Source organism: Fukomys damarensis, unplaced genomic scaffold (genome assembly GCF_012274545.1).
Source record: "Fukomys damarensis isolate Sample0158 unplaced genomic scaffold, DMR_v1.0_HiC HiC_scaffold_14, whole genome shotgun sequence".
In the NCBI taxonomy this organism is placed as follows: domain Eukaryota; kingdom Metazoa; phylum Chordata; class Mammalia; order Rodentia; family Bathyergidae; genus Fukomys; species Fukomys damarensis.
Window position 1 is genome coordinate 10,220,973 of NW_022900926.1, and position 21,067 is coordinate 10,242,039.

Below are 21,067 nucleotides of genomic sequence, written 5' to 3' on the forward strand. Positions count from 1 at the left end.
TTTTTTTTTCTTTTTTTCTTTTTTGCTAGGCTTGGAACCCAGAGCCTGGAACAGATCAAGCCTGTACTCCACTCCAACACTCAGCTTTTTGCGTTGAACATGGCAGCAATGCAGTAGCAAGCACACGCACGCACACACACACCAGCATTGTGAGGTCCTTGGCCATCCCTAAGAGCACAGTGGAATTGAGAGACCACCTGCCTGACTCACAGCACTCACATAATTCCTAAAATCTAAAACTTTTGGTAACTGAGCAAGGCATTCCTTTCAAGCAAACTCAGCTCCAAGAGAACACCTCCAAGTGCACTATAAAAGGCTTCTTCGCTTTTGTCTTTAACTCTGGAGAGAGTACATTTCTTTTTCTTGTGAGATCCTGTTCTGAAACAACACAGGCCATGCATTTCCAGCATGGGCCCCCGGGGCCAGGGGCCGAGGGTGGAGCACCAGTCTGGCCCCCACTGTGCAGCACCTGACACCACCTCTTCACCTGTACAATGGGCCACCTGGGAGCTTACCCCAGAAATCTACAGTGAGGAGGGAGCGAATGGCACATAGTAGTTGAGCATTAAAAAGTATTAAGAAAAACAAGTATTAGGGATTCTTATTCTGGTTTTTTTCACAGAACTGTTTCAGCTCTCTTGGTTTTCCTTTTCTCTTAAAGATTATGCCAAGTTAACAGGGTAAAGGTAGCATTCATACTTCATAATGCTGTATTCTGCAAAAAACCAAAGAGGTAAGATTTTGTGTGGTACATAGTAGCTGGGGAAAGTGAAGCTCAGCATGGAGGCGGGCCACAAGCCAGTGACACCATAGGATGCAAACTCAGGTCTCCTGGACCCCAGAGTCACTCACCATTCTGTTTTCCGCATCTACCCCGCAGGCAGGCAGAAACTGAGGTGGATAGTAATGAGGTAGGGCTAGGAGTTCCCCAAAGTCAAGAGTTAAACTGGGCGTGGTGGTGCAGCCCTGTGATCCTACCACTGAGACACAGAGTCAAGAGGATCATTGAGTTCAAGGCCACGTTGAGTTTAAAACCAGCCTGAACTACATAGTAAGATCCTGTCTCACAAAGGTAGGGAAATGAGAAGGTCAGGAGCTACAGCCTCCTCGTTTCCTGTAATTTCAGGTGTCCTGCTGCTGTCTGCTAAAGGAATAAAGAAACGCAGACCCAAGAAGTGAGCTTGGAATCCAACTTACTAGATGACCTTGATGTCCTCCTGATTGTTGTGATCTTTACCGAGCTCTACTTTTAAGAACACACAAACCTTGTCATATTTTTCTTTGCTTGGCCCTGTATTTCTGCTAAAAGTTTTGTTTTCTGAAGAGCAGGACCGGCCGTGTTTACTCATTTACTTATTTAATGTTTCACAGAAATCAGTTACTTTGTTTAATAAGCCGAACACATGCAAGATAATTATTTTCAAGCATTACCTAAGGTAAATGTTTAAAGAATCCCAAAATAGAATTAGTTCAAACAGTGGATTTACCTACCAATATATGCTGTGAGATATTTATTTATTTAAACACTGAGCTTAATGAAGGAGTTAGTTCTTCATCCCCATGTCTAGTTCATCGAAGCCCCTTTAAATATGTATGAAGTTTCCCATCTCGCTTTTGTTTATTTAATAGATCCTTGGCTAAGAGACAACAACAGAATTTCATTGAGAGAAAAGCCCTTTATGGAAAGAATGAAATAAAATATTTTTTCCAATGTAAGTTCCCTTTTTCCCAATATGTTATTCAAATTAGCTAGGTAGCTTACCCTGACCTGCCGTACCTGTTTTCATAGGCCTTGCAGTGAGAAGGGGCCATTGGCCATTTCTCTCGCAAGGAACTGGATTTTATCAAAACATTTTAGCATCAGCTTGAAGGTGACTTTCCAAAGCTTAGTGACGAAAGTCAAGCTTTAGTATGCTATAAAAAATAGTACTAATCCTGATATAAAAAATAGTACTAGTCCTATCTAATTCCTAGAGACCATTTGATAAATGAGCAATTGCTGAACATAATCTCTGAGTGGACAGGCACAAAAGCTCAGTTTTCAAACTACAGCACACCTAAGGTCACAAAACTGGATCCCCAAATTTAAAGAGCAGCAGTTTGAATCCACCCTAAAAGATCATAAAGAATTAACCAGGACTGCTCAGTACACTAAGAAAAAGGAAGCAAATAGGAAATGAGGTCGCTGTGAAACAATGTACTGCATCAAAAGCCTTTCCCTATTACAGAGGTAGAGAAACACGGGGTAGTAATGGAACTGAGAATTTCATCTGCTTAGATGCCTGCGGCAGAAGACTGATTATGAACATTCACTTTATCAACTGTGCTAAGCTGTACGGCACATCTATGCCTTTTTTTTTTGGAGGGAGTGGAACTTGGGTCCTTGTGCTTGCGAGGCAGACCGACATCTATGCCTTTTGATAAAAAAAGGTTGTAGAAAGTAGTAGGTCCACACATGCAGAGACAAATCCACAGGCAGATTAGTAATACTGCAAAAGCATGCCACTGAGAGTCCAACCTGTGATTCCAAATGGTTCGTCTAGGTTCATTCTCAGAAACAGAAACATCATTTGGGGGCACGACATGAACAAAACCAAAGTGAAAAAACAAGATGGTAGCGAACCCAAATTAGTGTATTAAACAAGGAATAAAACGGCAGAGGAAATTTTGTTTATGCCACTTCCTAAGCAGAGATTAATTAGGTTTTATACCATTGTTTGAGTCAACAAACAAAGTCTGTCATGTCTGCATCTTAATTAGAGCCTTCGATTTCAAACCTTCCCATCTTTTTCAGTGAAGACTGTCACTTCAGAACTGGTACTTTTCCTAAGGACGTCATCTGGGACTGAGGGTCATCACTTTATGTCACATTTTGCAAACTCCTTCCCTTTTCCACTAAGTGCTAAGAACAGATTCTCCAAAATACATAAGAAAGCCTGGAAATAACCAAACGTCTGCCATCACGGGTTGGATAGATTGAGTGGAGGACAGTGTATCCATAAAAATGAATGAGGTGCTTCTCCTACTACTAAGATAAGATTTTTCAGAATATACAAAGTCAAAAAATAAACAAACAGAATCAAGGTTAGGAAAGTGTATAAAGTAGGCTACCATTTATATAAGAACTGAAGGATAAGTGACAGTATTAAAATAAGTTTGCCTCCAAGAGGAGGGGTCAACTAAAGCACTTGCTCAAAAAAAAAAAAGATAAATTTTAAATATACCTTATTTCTAGATTTGACTTTTGGATCATATAAATATCTTACACAGCAGGCAGGAGGATCGCTGTGAGTTCAAGACCAGCCTGGGCTACATAGTGAGTTCCAGGTCAGTCTCAACTACATAAGTGAGACCCTGACTCAAAAAACAACAAAAAAAAATCTTACACAATTATAATACAAAATGATATTTCAAAAAATAAATCTGTAAAAACTGAAGGTAGAAGGAAAACCAAACATTAACCCAATCCGCTGTGCAGCTGTTGACTTCACCACACTATAGCACAATCACTCTAATATATAAAATCTCTGTTGGGTACAATTCAAAGACATAAACAACTGAAGGAAAATAATTTTCAGTTATTGTCTAGTGTTCTTGCTGATGGTCACGTTAACATCGTTATTCTAAGAATGCTGCATATGGATGTAGGATAAAGCAAAGAAGGGTTTTGTGACATTCTAAATATATCACCACAGTGCTGTGCATGCAAGGAAGAAGAAACAGCTATGCTTCTGTCTTCTGAAAAGCCTTGGAAGGGATTCCCAGCCCAGAGCACTGAACACATCTACTGTCTTCATCATAGGCAAAGAGGTATCTCTACTAACCAGAACCAGCAACTGTGACAAAACAATAAAATTTTAGTACTGGAATGGAAAACAGATAATCCTGGGAAATTTTATCCACACCACATCAAATATGTATGAATCCAGGAGTTACAGTGATATTTTTTATAAAATAAATGCAATCAATTAACTGATCACTATTTAAAGATGCAAAGGAACCAGTAAAAAAAAAAAAAAGTTTTTGAGAACTGATAAATAAATGGGAAAATTTCTAGCAAGATTTTTCTTAAAAATAAAATATCTAAATTAATAAATGAAAAGAGAAGTAAATATTAGATCATGTGCAAACATTAATAAACTTATGAATTCTGGTATTGATCCAAAGCAGTTGTTTCTTTCACCAAAAAATGTAACTAGATTCTTGAATCTGCTGAAACAGAACACATGATCACATGATCTCGACAAAGAAAACAGACGCTGTACCCGGTACACCTGAAGGCAGAAAATGTTGGATTACACCACAGGGAGCAACTCAGTCTGGGGAAGAAATTCTCTACACTTCAATAACCAGGTCTCTTCAACAAATGGAGTTTGAGGGAGGGAGAGACAAAAGGACAGAAGGAAAGACAGAAGTGCCAACACAGAGGGAGGAAGAGGAAGAAAGAAGGAAAAGAGGCAGGGGGAAAAGAGGAGGACAAAGATAGGGACAGAGGGACAAGAGTTTCAGAGGAACAGAAGGGTGAAGGGAAGGAAATAGAGGCAGATACAAAGAAGGAAGGACATTAAGACTCTTCGAAGACAACCAGTTTCAATGCACGAAGCCTGTTTAGGTCCCGACTCCCAAACTGTCCAAAAATGTCATGAATTTTGTGATACATCATTTGAAATTTTAACACTGACCAGGTACTTAAAATTTAGAGTCACAAAGTATAACAATGGTAACACCAACAGTGTGTTTTGAAATCCTTTTTTAGCAACACAAGTATTTACAGATGAAATGTTATTTGGAGATGTGTCTTGAGATATCACAGAATAGGACACAGATGGGTCAGGATTGGTTTAACGAATGTTGGGCTGGGTGACAAGTACTCGTGGTTTCATTGTATTATTCTGTTTTCATTTTGTACGCGTGAAATCCTGAGGGTCCTTTTGAAATAGAAGGTATTCAGTAGCAATGAGAATATTCTATACACAGAGCTTAGGCTCTAAGTGACAAAATGCTACTAAAAGTCACGGCTGCTGTTGAGTCTGAGAAAAGGACAAAGTGGCCTTTTGTCCCTCACACGGGGCACTGAAGGAGAATGAGGTGGTGACATCAGAACGAACCCAGAACCAGCTCGAAGGGGCTTCCATGGCTGCAGGCTATGTCAACAACGTCAAAGAAAAATGATGACGATTTATAAAACCCTGAGTGGAAAGAATAAAGCCACCAGCTTGGAGTGGTATTTGAAAACAATACCCCCTCCCCACAAAAAATACACAAAAACAGAAAAGGGAGGGAAAGCAATCACTACAGAAGACAGCCAACCAACAAATGCAGAGGAAAAACAGAATTAGAAAACCACTGTTTTCAAATATCTGTTTCATGAGTTTCAGGGACAACTACAAAGGATGGAGACTCCATCGCGCAAGGGTTATTATGTTATTCAGCTGGTTTCAAGGACCACAGACAAGCAGTACGTGCACGTGCAGAAGGTGTCTTCTCGGTGAGTCCTAGCGGACGTCCCTTTGACCCAGTCGGTGACCGAATGCCCATCACCAACAGTGACTACCTGATGCCACGCAGTGACTCTGCAGCGGGCAGCAGAAGCACAAACACCCGGTAAGCAACGAATGGGCTAGAAATGTTTAACTGGAGCCCAGTTACAAGGAAACAACCAGACAAAGTCAGAAAATTGATCTACATTTTCAAAAATGTTAAGGGAAAAATGGAAGCAATTCAAGAAAAACAGATGAACAATGCACAGAGGAGAGAGAAGCCATAAAGGACCATCATAGGACAACTAGGAAAATTCTCACACGATCACCTGTTTAATAATAGACCGATCACCTTAGTGTTCAGTTTCTTAAGTATTATAAACATTCTCTGGGTCTTTGCTTTTTGTTGTTGTTGTTTTCTTCTTTGAGACAGAGTCTCGCTGTATAGTCCAGGCTGGCCTTGAACTCCTGACAATCCTCCTGCCTCAGCCTCCCAAGTGATGGGATTATAGGTACACACTACTGGTCAATTTCTTAAGTATAGTAAACTCTTTTGTTTTGTATACCCTGATAATCTCAAAACCAAAAGTGAGTGCACGTCACACAGCAGATCATACAGACAGGTAGATATAGAAAGAGAAAGGGAAGATTATAAAATATTAATAACTGCTGAGTCAGTCACCGAAGGCCATACAGTGCCTGTTAGGCTATGGGTTGCATGTCTGTGTGGGCTCCACATTTTCACAATAAAAAGCTGATGAAAAGAAACGCGCAGATTCTACCTGCAGCGTCTGAACTGTGCATACATACAGGAAAAGAGGCACTGCTGTCTTTCGTCTTCCAGGTCCTGTCCTGAGAGCTGTCTTTCTGACTGACGGCTTGTTCAGCAAATGACACCTCCAGGTTGATGTCTGTCACAGAGGCGGGCGTCTCCTCGGGCATGGGCAGGATCAGCTCCTTATCACCAACAACGAGGCGTGAAGAAGCCTGGTCTGGGAGGAAAAAGACCCAAGACCCAATTCATACGCTTGCTCAGCGTGTTGGGTTCTAAAGCATCAGCTACATGAAAACCTTTGGGAAGAGCTCCATGGTCTCCAGGCAGTACTTAACTGTTACTTAGGAACATACTCGAGGAATCCTACCAAGGGTGAATAGGAAGGCAGCTAATGCTTTGACTGTGGAATCTTCCTTGAGGTCACAGTTCTTAGACTGAGTCCAAATCCAAAGCATGCCGAAAGCTATCACACTGTTACAGGAAAACCTCAAAATATTTACTACAAACAACTGGGCTTTTTTCCTACACTGAGGACTTAAAAGGGAAGGAGAGGTGAGATTAGTTGTAATCTCTTTTCGAACTAACAACATACCTCGTCATCTTCTCATAGTAGAACAGATTCCTGGAAAATATCTCCTTCTACCCTGTTATCTATCTATCACAGTAAATATTTCAAAATAAAAAGTTAATGCCAAAAATATGTCATCATGGAAGTCAGGTCTCCAGGTGCCAGGTGCAGGAACCACCCACGCTTATACCTGATTCTATCAAAGAGCACAAAAGTTCACACAGATACAAAGACCAGTCAAATAAGCTTCAGATGTTTTATCAACATTTCAAGGATATACAATGGAGTAGGTTTCACTTTCTTTTGGCTTTTTTTAAAATTCATTTTTTTTGGTCAATTTGTCAGGAAAGAAATAACATTCAAACACCTCATTGACAAAAATACCAGCTCTGTGCCTTGGTAAAAATACTTCTAACTTTGACTGTTTGGCAGCTTTTTGGTTTTAATGTGACTCTCACTGCAAAAACTCTGGCACCAATGACAGATTCCTGCTATTGCAGACATTTTGATTCATGGTAAAAATCTCTAAATTTAAAAAATGGACGTACACTGCTCATTGGCATACTCACGTGCTCCAGGAGAGACACAATAACGTGATTGAAGGCAAAGTTAATCTAAACATTTAATGAATATGTGCCATGTTCATAGTCTACTGTTTGGAAAATCTATTTATACTCACTTAATCTATAAAGAAAAACCCTGTTCTAATCAAAATAAAATTAGGGTACAAGTCTAAATCTAGTCATACTAATTCTCATTAAAAAGCAGGTTGTGTGGTCTATGCAGCCACAGGCTCTGAGCTCAGCAGGGCCTGGCCTGGCCTGGCCTGGCCTAATTCTCCACAGCCGCCATCTTGAAAGCTCAGCCAGATGTTGACATTTCGGTTTGGTCCAGCTGGCCCTCATGACATCTCACAACCGAGAAAGGAAACGTGGGCCCACTCTGTTCCCAAATGAAGAATAAAACTCCTAGATAGTATTTGTATTACCTGCTGCCATCTATGTTTTCAACAGCAGACATGTTCTGAAAATGAGAATATGTACTATGATTGATTTTTTTAAACATACTAACATAAACGTCAAAGCCTGTCTTATTTTCCCATTCATTCATGCTGTTTTAAGATTTACTATGAATCTGTACATTGGTTTCCTAGGAAACCATTCTAAGAGAGGAAAATGATTAGACATTTTCTTCAATGAAATACTACCTTTAAGCAGTTGAAAGTTTGCCGACAAGAATTTAAAAAGTAGTCTCCTCAAAACTCCATGCCAGAATTACAACGATCATTCTCCCTAACACCCACCCAAATAAATGGGCTGCGCAGATTTGAAAGCTTAGTAATTATAATTACATTAGGACACTTTAAGATATAGGAGCTTCTTCAGAAATATGGCAGAAATAAAAAGAACATTATAGAAAAAGCCTCAGTTCAAATGCTAAGTGCAGTCAAGGCAGAGATTAGGGAAAATCGTTCCCAAGGCAATGGGAGAAACAGTGCTATTCTGAGAAATGGACAGTTAATGAGCCAACAAGAGTGATGAATTAATGATCATCGGAGGGAAAACTTAAAAGAGAATGCTAAAGTATGCTGTTCTACTCTCAACGTCTTCCAGTGTCAGTATTATTATTTCCTTCATCTGTTTTCCTTTGTTTTAAAATGAACATCAGGTTTCAGGTATTTTACAAATCCCCCAAGTTTTATAACTGTCCCAAATACCCAAAAACGTGTTTGTTTTTAAAAGGTTTGTTCTTCTCCCATTGAAATCAGACACAGACAGGCAGGCCGCAGGCCGGCAGGCATATCAATGTAAAAGTTTACTTGTTTTGGCCTTTCTAAGCATTTCTAAGCAGCTCTATTAAACCCTGGGCCTTCCAGAGACAGAGCCGGGTGATTTGACACACAGGAAGATGGGCACATACTTGGGGGAGCCATTGTAAATGTGACAACACTTGCAATATTCAGACCTTACAACTTTTTAATTTGGGAGAAGTATTGTTGTCTGAACATGTTTGAAAATCCACAAGCGGGGAAGACATTTAAAACACACCGTTGCTGGGCGTAGTGGTGCACGCCTGTAATCCCAGCACTCGGGAGGCTGAGGCAGGAGGATCACTGTGAGTTTGAGGCCAGCCTGGGCTACATAGTGAGTTCCAGGGCAGTCTCAACTACATAGTGAGACCCTGTCTCAAAAAACCAAAAAAATTTTAAAAACAAATAAAAATAAATAAAACACACTGTCACCCATGCCTTCTGATTTAAGGCAGAACAGCCCCACTCTGGAAGCGCAAAGGACTTTCCCACGGGTCTCCTGGCAAACCCGCCCATATCTGCATAAAGCTGTAGGCTCCCCTCCAACGCTGGCGGAACCCGCCCTCCTCTCATTCTAATTGGACGCTCTTAGCCCCCAGCAAAGCAGATTAAACTAAGCAGCAAGGTTGTCCCGCTGCCTTGTCTGCTGCCGTGCGGGGGCTGGAAAGCGCACACGTAATGAACTTGTTTTCCAGAACTTTCGCTGACGCCATCTACATTATTCTCGCTGGCAAGGGACAAAGGTGCGAAGAAAGGTCAGTGTTTTCTCGGAATCCATTAAACAACTGCTGCGGACTCTTCCCCAGAGCCTCAAGCAATTTGACCCTGGCACCAAAGGTCCGGCCAACCCCGGTCACTTTGTGAGCTGGGATACAGATTTGAGGGGCAGGGATTTTCTTCTGCTATAATCCGTGGAGCTACAGAAACTTTCACAGAAGAGTAGGCAAAATCAAATGCTTTCATTTCCCACACGTGGACAGTCCCCAAAATACAGAAAAGAGTAGACATGTCAGAGGTTCTAGGACTCTGAAGTTCTCCTCATACTCCAGAGCTAGTGCAGGATTTTCAATGGGAAGGTTGGAAACTTCCCAGGCCTCTAGTTTACCTGATATCCGTCTCCCACTCCCAAACCAAATATTAATGGCAAGAATGCCCAAGATGCTGAAATTTAAGAAGACTTTTGTTAGAGTCTGTTAAATAATAATTAAGGGCTAAGTTATTAAGCTTAAATCAATGACCTTAATTTAGAACAGTTTTTCTTTACGTAAACAAATAAAACAGCTATTTTTAAAGTACTAATAGAGTCTTAACATTTATTTTCTTCCCCGCCTTGAATTTCCAATTTATTTTGGAAACAGATATTCAAAAAAAAGAATGAAAAAAATGGTAATCAACTGCCCCCCCAAAATATTAATTTTCTTAAGTTTCTCTAAAATTTTTGAAAATTAATCCATGAATTTGAGAAGCTTCCAATTCCCAGCTTGCACTCTCTAGCTGTATGATCTTGGAATGATGATTTTACACTTCTAGAACTCAGCTGTCTTTTGTGCAGAATGGTTGAAGCCCAGTACCTACCATGTACCTACCAGACCTCCATGTAATGCCCGGAACGCAATAATCTAACTGCTCAGGATGCTACATAAATGGGTTTATGGCCCTGTAGGAAGCCATGTGGTGGTTATGGGTCGCTGCATGGTATCCGGTAGTCGCACTGGATCAGCAACTTGGCAAAAGAGATGTTCACTCGGCCTCATTGCAAAGGTACCTTTTCATATATGCTAAAAGCCAAAGGCTTTCAGCTCCATGTAACACATTTGGGAGCTTACATTATTATCTTAACAGAATGTGCTTACTAGATTTAAAGGTGTCTTAACAAGTTGTAACTGTTTATTACACTACTTAAAGGTGGGGGGCAAGTCCAACATACCGTCTTTTTCTTGGTGTTTGTTTTCATTTGTTCCGACTGACCGAAATTCAGTGCCATCTGGAGCCTAAACACAGAAAATGAGCCATGTAGTCCAAAAACGAGACACTTAGTCATCTCCAAGTCACAGCCTGAGGAAATGGTACTGGAAATCGTTTCATTACTAACCTTTAGAGTACAAAAAATGTGCTCCGACTTACAACATTCGCAGTGGGAAAAGAAACGACTATGGTTCTACCAGCAAGCAAGCTAATGTGTGGTGACCAGAACTGTGAGAGCTCTGTGAAGGTTAAGTCCCTGTCATCATCTACCTTGGTGAGGGGAACAGAAAGCATGTGAACAGCTAGTCATATCGAGCAAGTGATGGAGGGACAGAAGGTGGCTTATCTAGACAACATGATGTTATTTAGCAATAAAACACAAAATGCTGATATGTGTTTCAACATGGGTGAACCTCTTGAAGCCATTGTGCTAACTGAAAGGAGCTGGTCACCATGCTGTGATTCCACATATTTTATGCTTTAACTAGATGGAACTCCCAGAAGAGGCAAATCAGCCACAGAAAGTAGGTTAGTGGTTGCCCACATGTCAGGAGTGGAACATGGGGATGGCTGCCTACTGTTATGATGGATGAAGAAAGTGTGTCCAAGTTTTAGCTATTAAAAAACTGTGCTGCTATAACTTGGAAACAGCCCAACTGCCCATCAGTTGGAGAATGGATAAAGATGTGGTTTTTCTATAAAATGGAGTACTACTCAGCCATAAAGAATGAGAAACTAAGCCAGGTGTGGTGGTGCACACCTGCAATGCCAGCACTTGGGAGGCTGAGGCAGGAGGATTGCTGTGAGTTCAAGAGCAGCCTGGGGTACATAGTGAGTTCCAGGGCAGTCTCAACTACATAGTGAGACCCTGTCTCAAAAAAAAAAAAAAAAAAAAAAAAGAATGAGAAACTAGAGTCATTCATAGGAAAATGGATGCATATTGAGGCCACACTAAGTGAAATAAATAGGACACACGTGGAAATACCAAAGAGTGTCTCTGGCATGAAAAACCAAAAGTGTAAATAAGATCCAAATTGTATAACTGACAAAGTGAAATAGGAAGAAAAGGGCTAAAGGTATAGGGGAAGTGGGAAGGGTAGGGGAAAGGAAATAAGGGACAAGAAAAAGTATGAGAAAAGGAAAGAAATGGAAACAAAGTCTTTGTAAATAGGGGAGGGGGAGGGGGTGAAGGGAGCGCAGGGGAATGGGGAATAAAATGAGAACCAAGACCTGTCACGTAGAGGTACAGGATCCCAATGAAGAATGTGACTGTGCTGTATCCCTAGAATGGACCAATAAACTCAGGGAGGAAAAACGTGTCACCACTGCTTGTGGGAGTGCGGGAAAATGGGACCAACTAAACTCACCAAGTTGTACATTTTCACGGGATTAACCTACAGGTTATGTCTCAGTAATGCTACGATGGGACACAAAATTACGAAGCTGAATTATTTACCAGCTGAAGATAGAAATTCTTTTGCAAAAAAGCAAGTAATAAATATGAGATTAAATTAGAAGTAAATCAGCCAATTGATATTCAGGCCTAGAGCATTCAGTGGAATTCCTCTTGGCAAGGGACTGGGGCAGTGACACCTGAGACTTGTGACTCTCCAGGGTTCATGAACTTGGGACAGCACGGCTGGCTCTGCCTACCAGCTAATGTGGTCAGACTGGCTTCCTCCTTTCCTACAAGGCCACACCAATGGGCCTGACTGAGTCAATTATTTTTAAAATAATCATTCTATCGGATTCCATCTCCCCAGATCAAAAGTGGCCACTGTAGGGCCACTCTAAATATCAGCCACAAAGGACTCCCCGCTCCATTTGTGAGCTACAGAAATCCCCAGAGCAGGGACTTACACATCAATAATGTCCTCCTTAGATGCACAGCGTGCCCAGGAGTGGAACAGGGAGTCCCAGACCCAGAAGTGGCGCGCGGGCTCACCGCACCGCTGCAGGACTGGGCAATGCATTCTCCTTCGTGCATCCACACTCGGGAGAGCTGCCCTCGCAGCACAGCACGCACAGCGGGATGCTAATCTCACATGGAAACCCATGGTTGGGATACATGGCCTCGCTGTTTGCCTCAGTGACTGAAGACGGCAGGACAGATGGCATTCATTTCTGTAGTCCATCTCCTGATGTCAGCAAGGGCTTCGTGAGAAAGCACTGAAATGGTAGCGCTGACTACAGGCTTACTCGAGAAAAGGCCTGCAAGTCAAGGCAGCTGGGCCGAGTTTGCTAGAGGGACGGACCTGGGATGGAAACCGAATGTCTAATGGGCAGCAGTGTTTCAGTTAGAGGCGCGCGGAGTGAGCCAGGCAACATTATTTTAATCTGCTTGCGCTATTTCTTAATGAGTCCATCAGATGATTCAATGCACCAATCACCTTGGACTCAAAACCATAGGGTTTAGACATTACCAGGAATTTGCTGGAAAGTGCTGCTCCTCACACCAGGTAGCAACAGCCTGCTGAAGACTGGCAGGAACCCCACCGTTCATGCTTTGCTTAGGCTCAGCTCTCTGCCTCCTCCCCCTCTTTACTTCCTTTGAGCTCCCTTAGGGAGGGCTCTTTAATTGGGGAGGAAATATAATATTGTATTTCCTTTCCATTCATTTTTCTACAGCTGGAAACGTGGTTCAGTCCCTCGACAACAGTGAGTGTATCAAATAACCGCTGGATGATAAGTCCTTGACTCAGACAAGGGCCTGGAACAATCTGGTGACCTCAGAATTGCCATAAAAAGACTGGATTGGATCCACAACTGGCCATGCAAATTGAGTCACAATCTGCAGCTAGAAAAGACTTCTTGAAAGAATGAAACATCTACCAAAAGCAAAAATCCTCCACGCGAGAGACAGATACTTTAAATATCAGCCCTTCTACTCTATGTTTGCATGAAGAATCGTATTTATTACTCATTATAGTATAAATAGAATCTCATTCAGAATGTATAATTATCAGAATCACATATGGAAATGAAAATACAGCAGGATAAAACAGTTAAAAGCATGTACTTTGGAGTCAGACCAATTTGAGCCCAGGGTCTATGGGACATTGGGAAAATTACTGAAAATCTATGAGCCTCAGCCTTAAAATGGAAACGTAGTAATACTTCACTCATAAGCCAGCTGGAGGGAAGAAACAAGACCAAGCCAGTAAAGCAGTCAACTTCTGGGGACGGTCATTGGGGACTGTCACTGTCACCACTGCATTCACTGCTCAAGAATCCCTCTGCTTCTCCAGTGGGTCTTCTGGGCCACAGCTACCAGGGCCAAAATTTAAACCCACTGGGACCTTGGGTCAGCTGACTTTGTCTTTTTCATAAGCAAGGCTGTCTTGATGAAAGAGAGTAACAGCCGACACTGTGCAAATTCCTGACTTCCTCGTGAATGAACAATACGAACACAGGAGCCACCCACTTTGAGCAGCAGTGTGTGGGCACACAGGTAGGTCCGATACCATTCCAGCTGCCTCGACACCTCTTGCCCAGGCTCTACCAGACCCCAGTGTCTCCCGTTAACATGCTCACCATCTGGACAAGAACTCACTCAAGATGTATGTATGCCAAGTACGGTGCTTAAGCACTAGACCAGAGGGGATTTTATTTCACATCTCAGGATCCCTGCTTTCTGACTCAGCTGCCATTAGCTCTCTCCGTAGCCTTAGCTACTTCCTCCCCACCTCGGGTCTGAAAAATCAAATACTCCTACAAGCATTAAGAGATAAGGAAGTATCTAGTACTTCCTCCCTTCCTATCATTAACAACTGGTAGTCAGGAGGTCTGGGAAACCTTCCCTGGTTCTCCTAGCACTCTAAGGGCACCATCTGCCCCAATGGGATTATCACACCAAATTTTTATTTGCCAGCATTTTGCTCCATTGGTACAACCTCTAGAAAGGCAGGGATCAAGACCTGTTCCTCACTATCACATGGGTGCCCATTAAGTTTGTAATTATTTGAATTACACTAGGTGGGTCTAAGTGAGTCTCAGTAGTTAATCCTTTGCCTTCATGGTGGTAAAGAAAGCTTACTTTTTCTTTTGATTCCGTCTGTTGAGCAAATATGTCTCTGACGTCAGGAATGTGGTGCTGTTTGTTTTTCTTCCTCAGTGTCTGGGAAACCGTCTCTACCCGCTTCTGGACAGCTGCTGCCTGGGTGCGTGTCAGAGTGGACAGAAACACCATGCTTTCCTGGGGATCCTCCGTGGACTCTCCAAACAGATTGGACAAGCCAGCCTCTTTGAGCCACTCTTCTTCCAATTCGCCCTCTGAAACAATAGGGGGGAGAAATCAGTTTTGTTCCTGAAACCGATCTATTGTCACCAAACTGTGGTGCTGAAAATCATTCCCTGAATCTTGGACAGCTGCCACTCTGGCCACAGTGGTATCAAGCTGTGGCGATTTCATATGTACTCAGTTACAGATCTTTAAATGACTTTACATGTAATGAACCTCCACCACCTCCCTGCAGATTCACCATGGAGGTCGAGATGGTTACCCTCCCAAGACCAGCAAGCTGTGAAGAGATAAGTTGCTTCCATTAGTTGCAGAAGGAAATCAGACCGGGGGATATAGATTCCAGGCTGGCATCTTAGTTTACATTCAGTGTTCTCCCGGGTCCAGCACCCACTGACGAGAAGGCCTATCTCTCTTTTCACTGTGGCTGACAAGGAGCAGGGGAAAGTGATGGGCAGCAACTGGCCATTGAAAATCATTCAATTTCAAATAAATTTTTCGAATCCTGCAGTCAGCACAACGAGTCATGTTATTTTTTTACAAATTAAAAAAGCACCCTATTTTCAACAAAAAGGAGGTGATACAAGAAAATAATGAAATAACTGAATCCGCCCAAACACTGAGACTACGATGTAAACAGTGATTACAGGTCAGACCAACCGCATCCCCAGGCTTGTGTCTGATGTTTTAACCCAACAGACTGAAAACATTCTTTAAAACACTGCATCTGTGCTGAGCACATGCAGATGCCATCATTAGTCCTGCAGTTACACAGAGTAACAACTGCTGCACATAGCACCGCCGCTGTTTAAGTGTCCAGAGATGATAAAGGACAAGAGAAGATATGAATAGGACACATGCAAATACTGTGCCATGCCACACAAGGGACTTGAGAAGCTGTGGATTTTGATGTCTTCAGGGTCTGAAACGAATCACCCATGACTATCAAGGGATGACTATGCTGTGTAAGATCTAGAGAAATTCGCAGAAAAGCAGGAGGATAACTAGATAGACGCACCCCCAGCATCATGTTTATGGCAGTGACTTGGGTTACAAAAGACCTGGGTCCATTCTGCAGCTCTGTGGCTGCGTCACTTGGGACGTGTCACTTCGACTCACCATGACTCCGCGCTCTCATCTGGGAGCTGTCAGCTCTGCCAGCTACCACATGACCACATGTGAGCACGGGACCGGGGAGAACTTCCCAGAGCACTGGGGTAGCCTGCGTCACACAGTGACACCGACTGTGTGCAGCGTGAGTCCTCCTCCACTCCACAACCCCCCTCGGGACAGAAGTCAGGTATTAATAACCCCGACTGCTAGTGTGGGCATTCATTTATTGACATCAAAGTAAGTCGACTATTATTATTATTAATGCTGTTCAGGTAGAACTCGGTACAGATATATAAAACCAAGTTGCCAGAAAAAAAAAAATAATAGCCGGCATTGCTATGACAAGAAGAACAAGAGCACCACAGAGCCATTTATTCCATTAGAACACACAGAAGGAAGCTCAAACAATGTACATTTTTTCTAAAGTTGCAGGCATGTAGAAATTCTGGCCACTCCCCCTGATGACCACATCATACACAATAATCTACACATCCGTTATAACTTCAGAGAATTATCAAGCAGCTACCAACACATTTCTACGCATCTGGGTGAGACGCTACTTTATTTTCCTAAGCAGGCCACTGCTATGCTGCTTCCATCTTGAAACACGGAGCCAGAAAGGCTGACAAACAATATTAATTATCACAAATTATCACAATATTAATTATCACTTCACAATTAATCTACTTGGGAATGAACGAGAAAGTTGACTAGTTTTCTTTCTACAAATCTAAGAAATGTTAAATTAAGGAAAAAGCCTTTTAAAATTAGTATTGGATTATTTTCTAAGCAATGTTGCAGCAGAGGAGAAAACCATATATAGATTTTTCTACTTAACTCTATCCTGTCCTTTAGTAAAGAAGTCACTCTGCAAATTTACAGATGGCACAGAAAGACAGCTAATATGACAGATGCCAAAACTGGGCATAAAAGTTTGGAAACTGCTTAAATTTAAGAGATTGAAGGGAATAGAAGGAAATTTAAGAAAAAAATAAATTATTACACATTCTTCCAAAATATTGAGTGTAACAGTGCATAGTGTGGAAAATACGGTTGGGAAGAGACTTGAGAAAAATTATGGGGCAAATATAAGAAAGCGGCTATGATAGAAATTAAAAATGCTCATGCCATCTTCCATAAAAAATCCTGTGAGTAAACGTTAGAAGATAGACGACCATAAATTAATAAATCAAAGATCAAAAAAGAAATCAAGTAGACCTCTAGAAAGACAGTATCACTTCAAAGTCAGGACCCTTCCATAAACATCTACATTTCCTGGAGACTGAACAACTATGTGGTGGGTATGTTATCAGAGGCAGTGTAGAGGACGTCAAAGATCAAGCTTAACTCTTCTGAATCTATGACACAGTTGGCTTAGCTTACAAGAGTCCAACCAAAGCTCCAAACTGGGAGAAATTACTCATGGCTCTTGCACTGGGCAACTGACACCCATAAATCTTCCCTTAACAATTTTCAAGTTGAAAGACAACTAGCGATATCATTTTTTGGTTGTTCTCCTCTTTCCTATGCATCAATTTTCCATAAACACATCCACCAACAATGACAGTTTTATTTAGTTATTACCATCAGGCTCTTTGACAACAACCGTCTCTTGATCTTGTCTGTTTTCACTAGATTTCTTGATATTTTCTAGTTCTGTCCAGTAGTCCTCCATAGATAGTTCGTCCAAGGAATCCTGGGAACTCGATCGATCCAGCGGAGGTTTCTCTGTCACTTTAGTGGTGCTTTCCTGGTTCATGGTGTACTGGCCATATCTGCAACTACCAATTCAAAAGAAAGCAAGGTTCATTTCAGTGCAAGAGGAAGAAGTGGCATGATTTTAAAAACAGAACACTGAGCTAGAGAATTGGGAAACTCCTTAAATTCTCACTAATAACACAAAGGAGAGACATACTTTGAAACTCTTTACCTTGGGACACTACTAATTATAATATGCTACAGAATGATGAGTCTCAAAAACTATGGTGAAGAACATATAGCAACACGGTAATGTACTTTTTCACTCTCTAGGAAATACAGAGGTGGTAGTCACATGTTCTTAAACTACTTTAAGAGTCATTTAAATCTGAAACTTTGTTCCTAAGAAAACAACAGTAAAAATACTGACTACAGGCTATTAATGAATTAAATTTGGAAGAGATTTTTTTTCCACTATTTAGTATATATATCATTTACATTTATAAACCAAATTCAGTCAACTCTTACATAGCGAGCACCTGTAACCAATGAATCGAATATTACTTGAATTCCCAATTTTGGAACTAACATATAAATAGAAGGATGACTTATTAAGTTTGTTGCTATATGTATCGATAATATTTAAATGAGGTTAAACACTCATTTATTGGCAATCTTTCAATTACTGGCAACAGTAGCTTGGGATTATTTCAAACACCTATCTTACATATTATCTATGAAAAAACAGGTAAAGTGAGTTGAGAGTATTTTGTGATTTCAAATAAACTATGTTTCTCTTTGTAATGCACATCTATTTTACTTTTAAAGTTGAATTAAAGGACTGTATAACAATTATATAGTAGAAATATTAATTTTTATTTTGTTATTTATAGATAGTTATTTATAGACAATTACTGAAAAGGGGAAATTTTTCTGCTATGGTGCCTTTTATTTCTATACAATATTTTTTAAAAAGTAAAATTTGAGTAGAAACAATACTTGGTGAAAAAGTGTTTTAATATTCTAAATTTGAATTGCTCTTTTATGTCCCAAGAAGGACTTCTAGGAAGTAATATCTTGTTAAATTAGTTTTACTTCCTGTACAACTTGAAAATAAAACAAATGAAATTCTTTACTAGTGTGTGAACAATCTCACACCTAAACTGGCCTTTCTCATAATTACTTAAAATACTACTATTTTAATATTACATGAGGGATAGGTCACTAAACTCGGGGCAAATCTACTGAGCAATGTAATTCCAAACTGGTTTGCTGGAAAAAGCCAAAGAGCCTGATCGCCTATTGCTGCAAATCCATACAATGTCACTGAGTGGTCAGCTGTAGCATATTACCAGGCCACTTTTATTTCCTTAAAGACGGTTCTCTCTGCCTTGCTCAAGCACTCTAGTGATGCTGTTTACATGAATGCATAAACAATCACTACCGTCTTTCCCCAGTAACAACCCTGGGTAGGGATGTGTGGATGTCAGGCCCAGGCCCACAAGAATAAATCTAAACTTGTCCGTGAGCCTCTTTCCTTGAGTTGAGTCTCCATTGTCCATTGTTTGCCTCCTCTGTCCCCCTTAATGTCGGGTACTTCCTTCCACCCGGCCCCCAGCATCCTGTTTACATCGCCTTATCCCACCCTGATCCCCTTGTCTGGCCCCAGTGGTCCCCATACAGCCAACATTTTCTTCACATGATTTTCACTTCTGATTCTTAAAATGTGAATGAGAAAGCTAACATTCTCCTAAAAGTGACTTTCAAATTTCTAGGAGAAGTAACGCAGTCTTGATTCACAGTCCTAACCCTTCCTTACCAGGATAGCTAAAACTAATTTATATCCTGTTTGCCAGATTCGTTTCTTGCTTATTTCACATCAAATTGTTAAATATATAGACTCCCTATCCTTGCTTTTGTTTTATGCCCTTTTTTCCCCCTTTTCTTTTTTAGTATAGTCCTGGGGATTGAACCCAGGGCTTTCATACTGAGCTACATGCGCAACACTCTATCCTTAAAACAAAAACAGAAACAAAACAAAAGCACTTTTCATTTGAGAGAGTCTCATTAGGTGTTATAGGCTGGGCTCAAACTTTTGATCCTCCTGCCTCATCCTCGCAGAATGATGGGGTTTATAGGTATGTGCCACTGTGCCTGGTTTTTAATGCTCCTTATAGTATAACGTTAGCTACCCTCAATTTGTTTCCAACCTCTGGTTCCAGTGACCTCCAAAGAAGGCCACAATGGCAGGGAACTGTATGAAGTATAATGTCCAATAATTTGGTGTATTTGCTCATGGGAAAGAGGTACAGTTGAACTAGAAATATACTGAGCCTTTCATTCCTGAGGGGATGTGTTTATTCTGGCCCAAATTTTCCATTAAGATAGCAAGGTTATTGAGTAACAGCATTGTTACACAACATAGACCTATATCAAGCCCTGCTTTCAAAATATGCATAAAGCAAAAATCTCATAGCTTAGTGCTGATGGACTGTCTCAATATTTTCACTTTAATAAGATTCAGAACTCAAACTCGGTTTACTGCGGCATGGGTTTCTTTCTTTCGGTTTACTGTGGCATGGGTTTCTTTCTTTTTATTCGCTGCCCTCCTTTAGGTGACAGGGAACTACTGCAAGAACGTATTTTCCATTTAAATATGTATTAGGAATGGAGTGTGGGGAGGAGGCATCAGACACTCAGTAGCCAACTCCCCCTCTTAGTTTCCCACCCATGTATTGTTTGTAAGCGAACATTCTTCCAGTGCCTAGCAATTAGCACGCTGTACAACTTCTTTCCTTCTTGGGATCTACTCTGCTCTGTACTTAAGCAATGGCAAAAAGTCTGGAACCTTCTTAAAACTGCCAGGGAACCGATTTCCTCTTTCCTGCTTTTAGGGCTATGTTATTTGATACCATGCTCATTCTCAAAATTGGGTTCAAAGCCATAAAGCAACATCTGCTGGATGTAATGAACTGCACAACAGAAACAGTGTACATTTCCAAAAGATCCACGCCGGCACAAAGCGCAGAAATAATCAAAAGAACATGGCTCATACCACAGCCAACTGCCCATTACCTCGCCTGACCTACTGGCAAGCAACTGTTCAGATTCTTTCCCCCTCTGCCCTCAGAATCCCGTGTGCTGATCCTCCCACGGCCACGCTTCCGGCACTCCCGTATTTCTCACCTCCTACAAGTGTAAGGACACAACCGGATATTCTGAAAGAAATCACCTGTGTTGCTCTACAAAGATCTGCTTTGGCTGCTGTCCAAGTCGTGCTCTTTCCAACACACCACAGAGCAATCACAGGTCTAACCATCATCTCCAGCAGACACTCACTTCACCCACCCTTGTGGATTTCTCCTTTTTCACCCTAGTATGTCCTTCATGCTACATGTTTTTTTTTTTTTTTTTTTTT

The 21,067-nt window shown here is 41.3% G+C and overlaps 1 protein-coding gene across 1 annotated transcript in view; it reads right to left on the reverse strand.

Moving 5' to 3' along the window:
- The window catches only part of Arhgap18 (Rho GTPase activating protein 18), a 112,805-nt gene that overhangs the window by 36,251 nt on the left and 55,487 nt on the right, over positions 1–21,067 (reverse strand). The window contains exons 2-5 of the mRNA XM_010639158.3: positions 17,536–17,732; positions 14,635–14,870; positions 10,561–10,624; positions 6,291–6,472 (exon numbers count right to left, since the gene is read on the reverse strand). Coding sequence (XP_010637460.1) covers positions 6,291–6,472; positions 10,561–10,624; positions 14,635–14,870; positions 17,536–17,732 — 679 coding nt within the window. The remainder of the gene's footprint in view (positions 1–6,290; positions 6,473–10,560; positions 10,625–14,634; positions 14,871–17,535; positions 17,733–21,067) is intronic.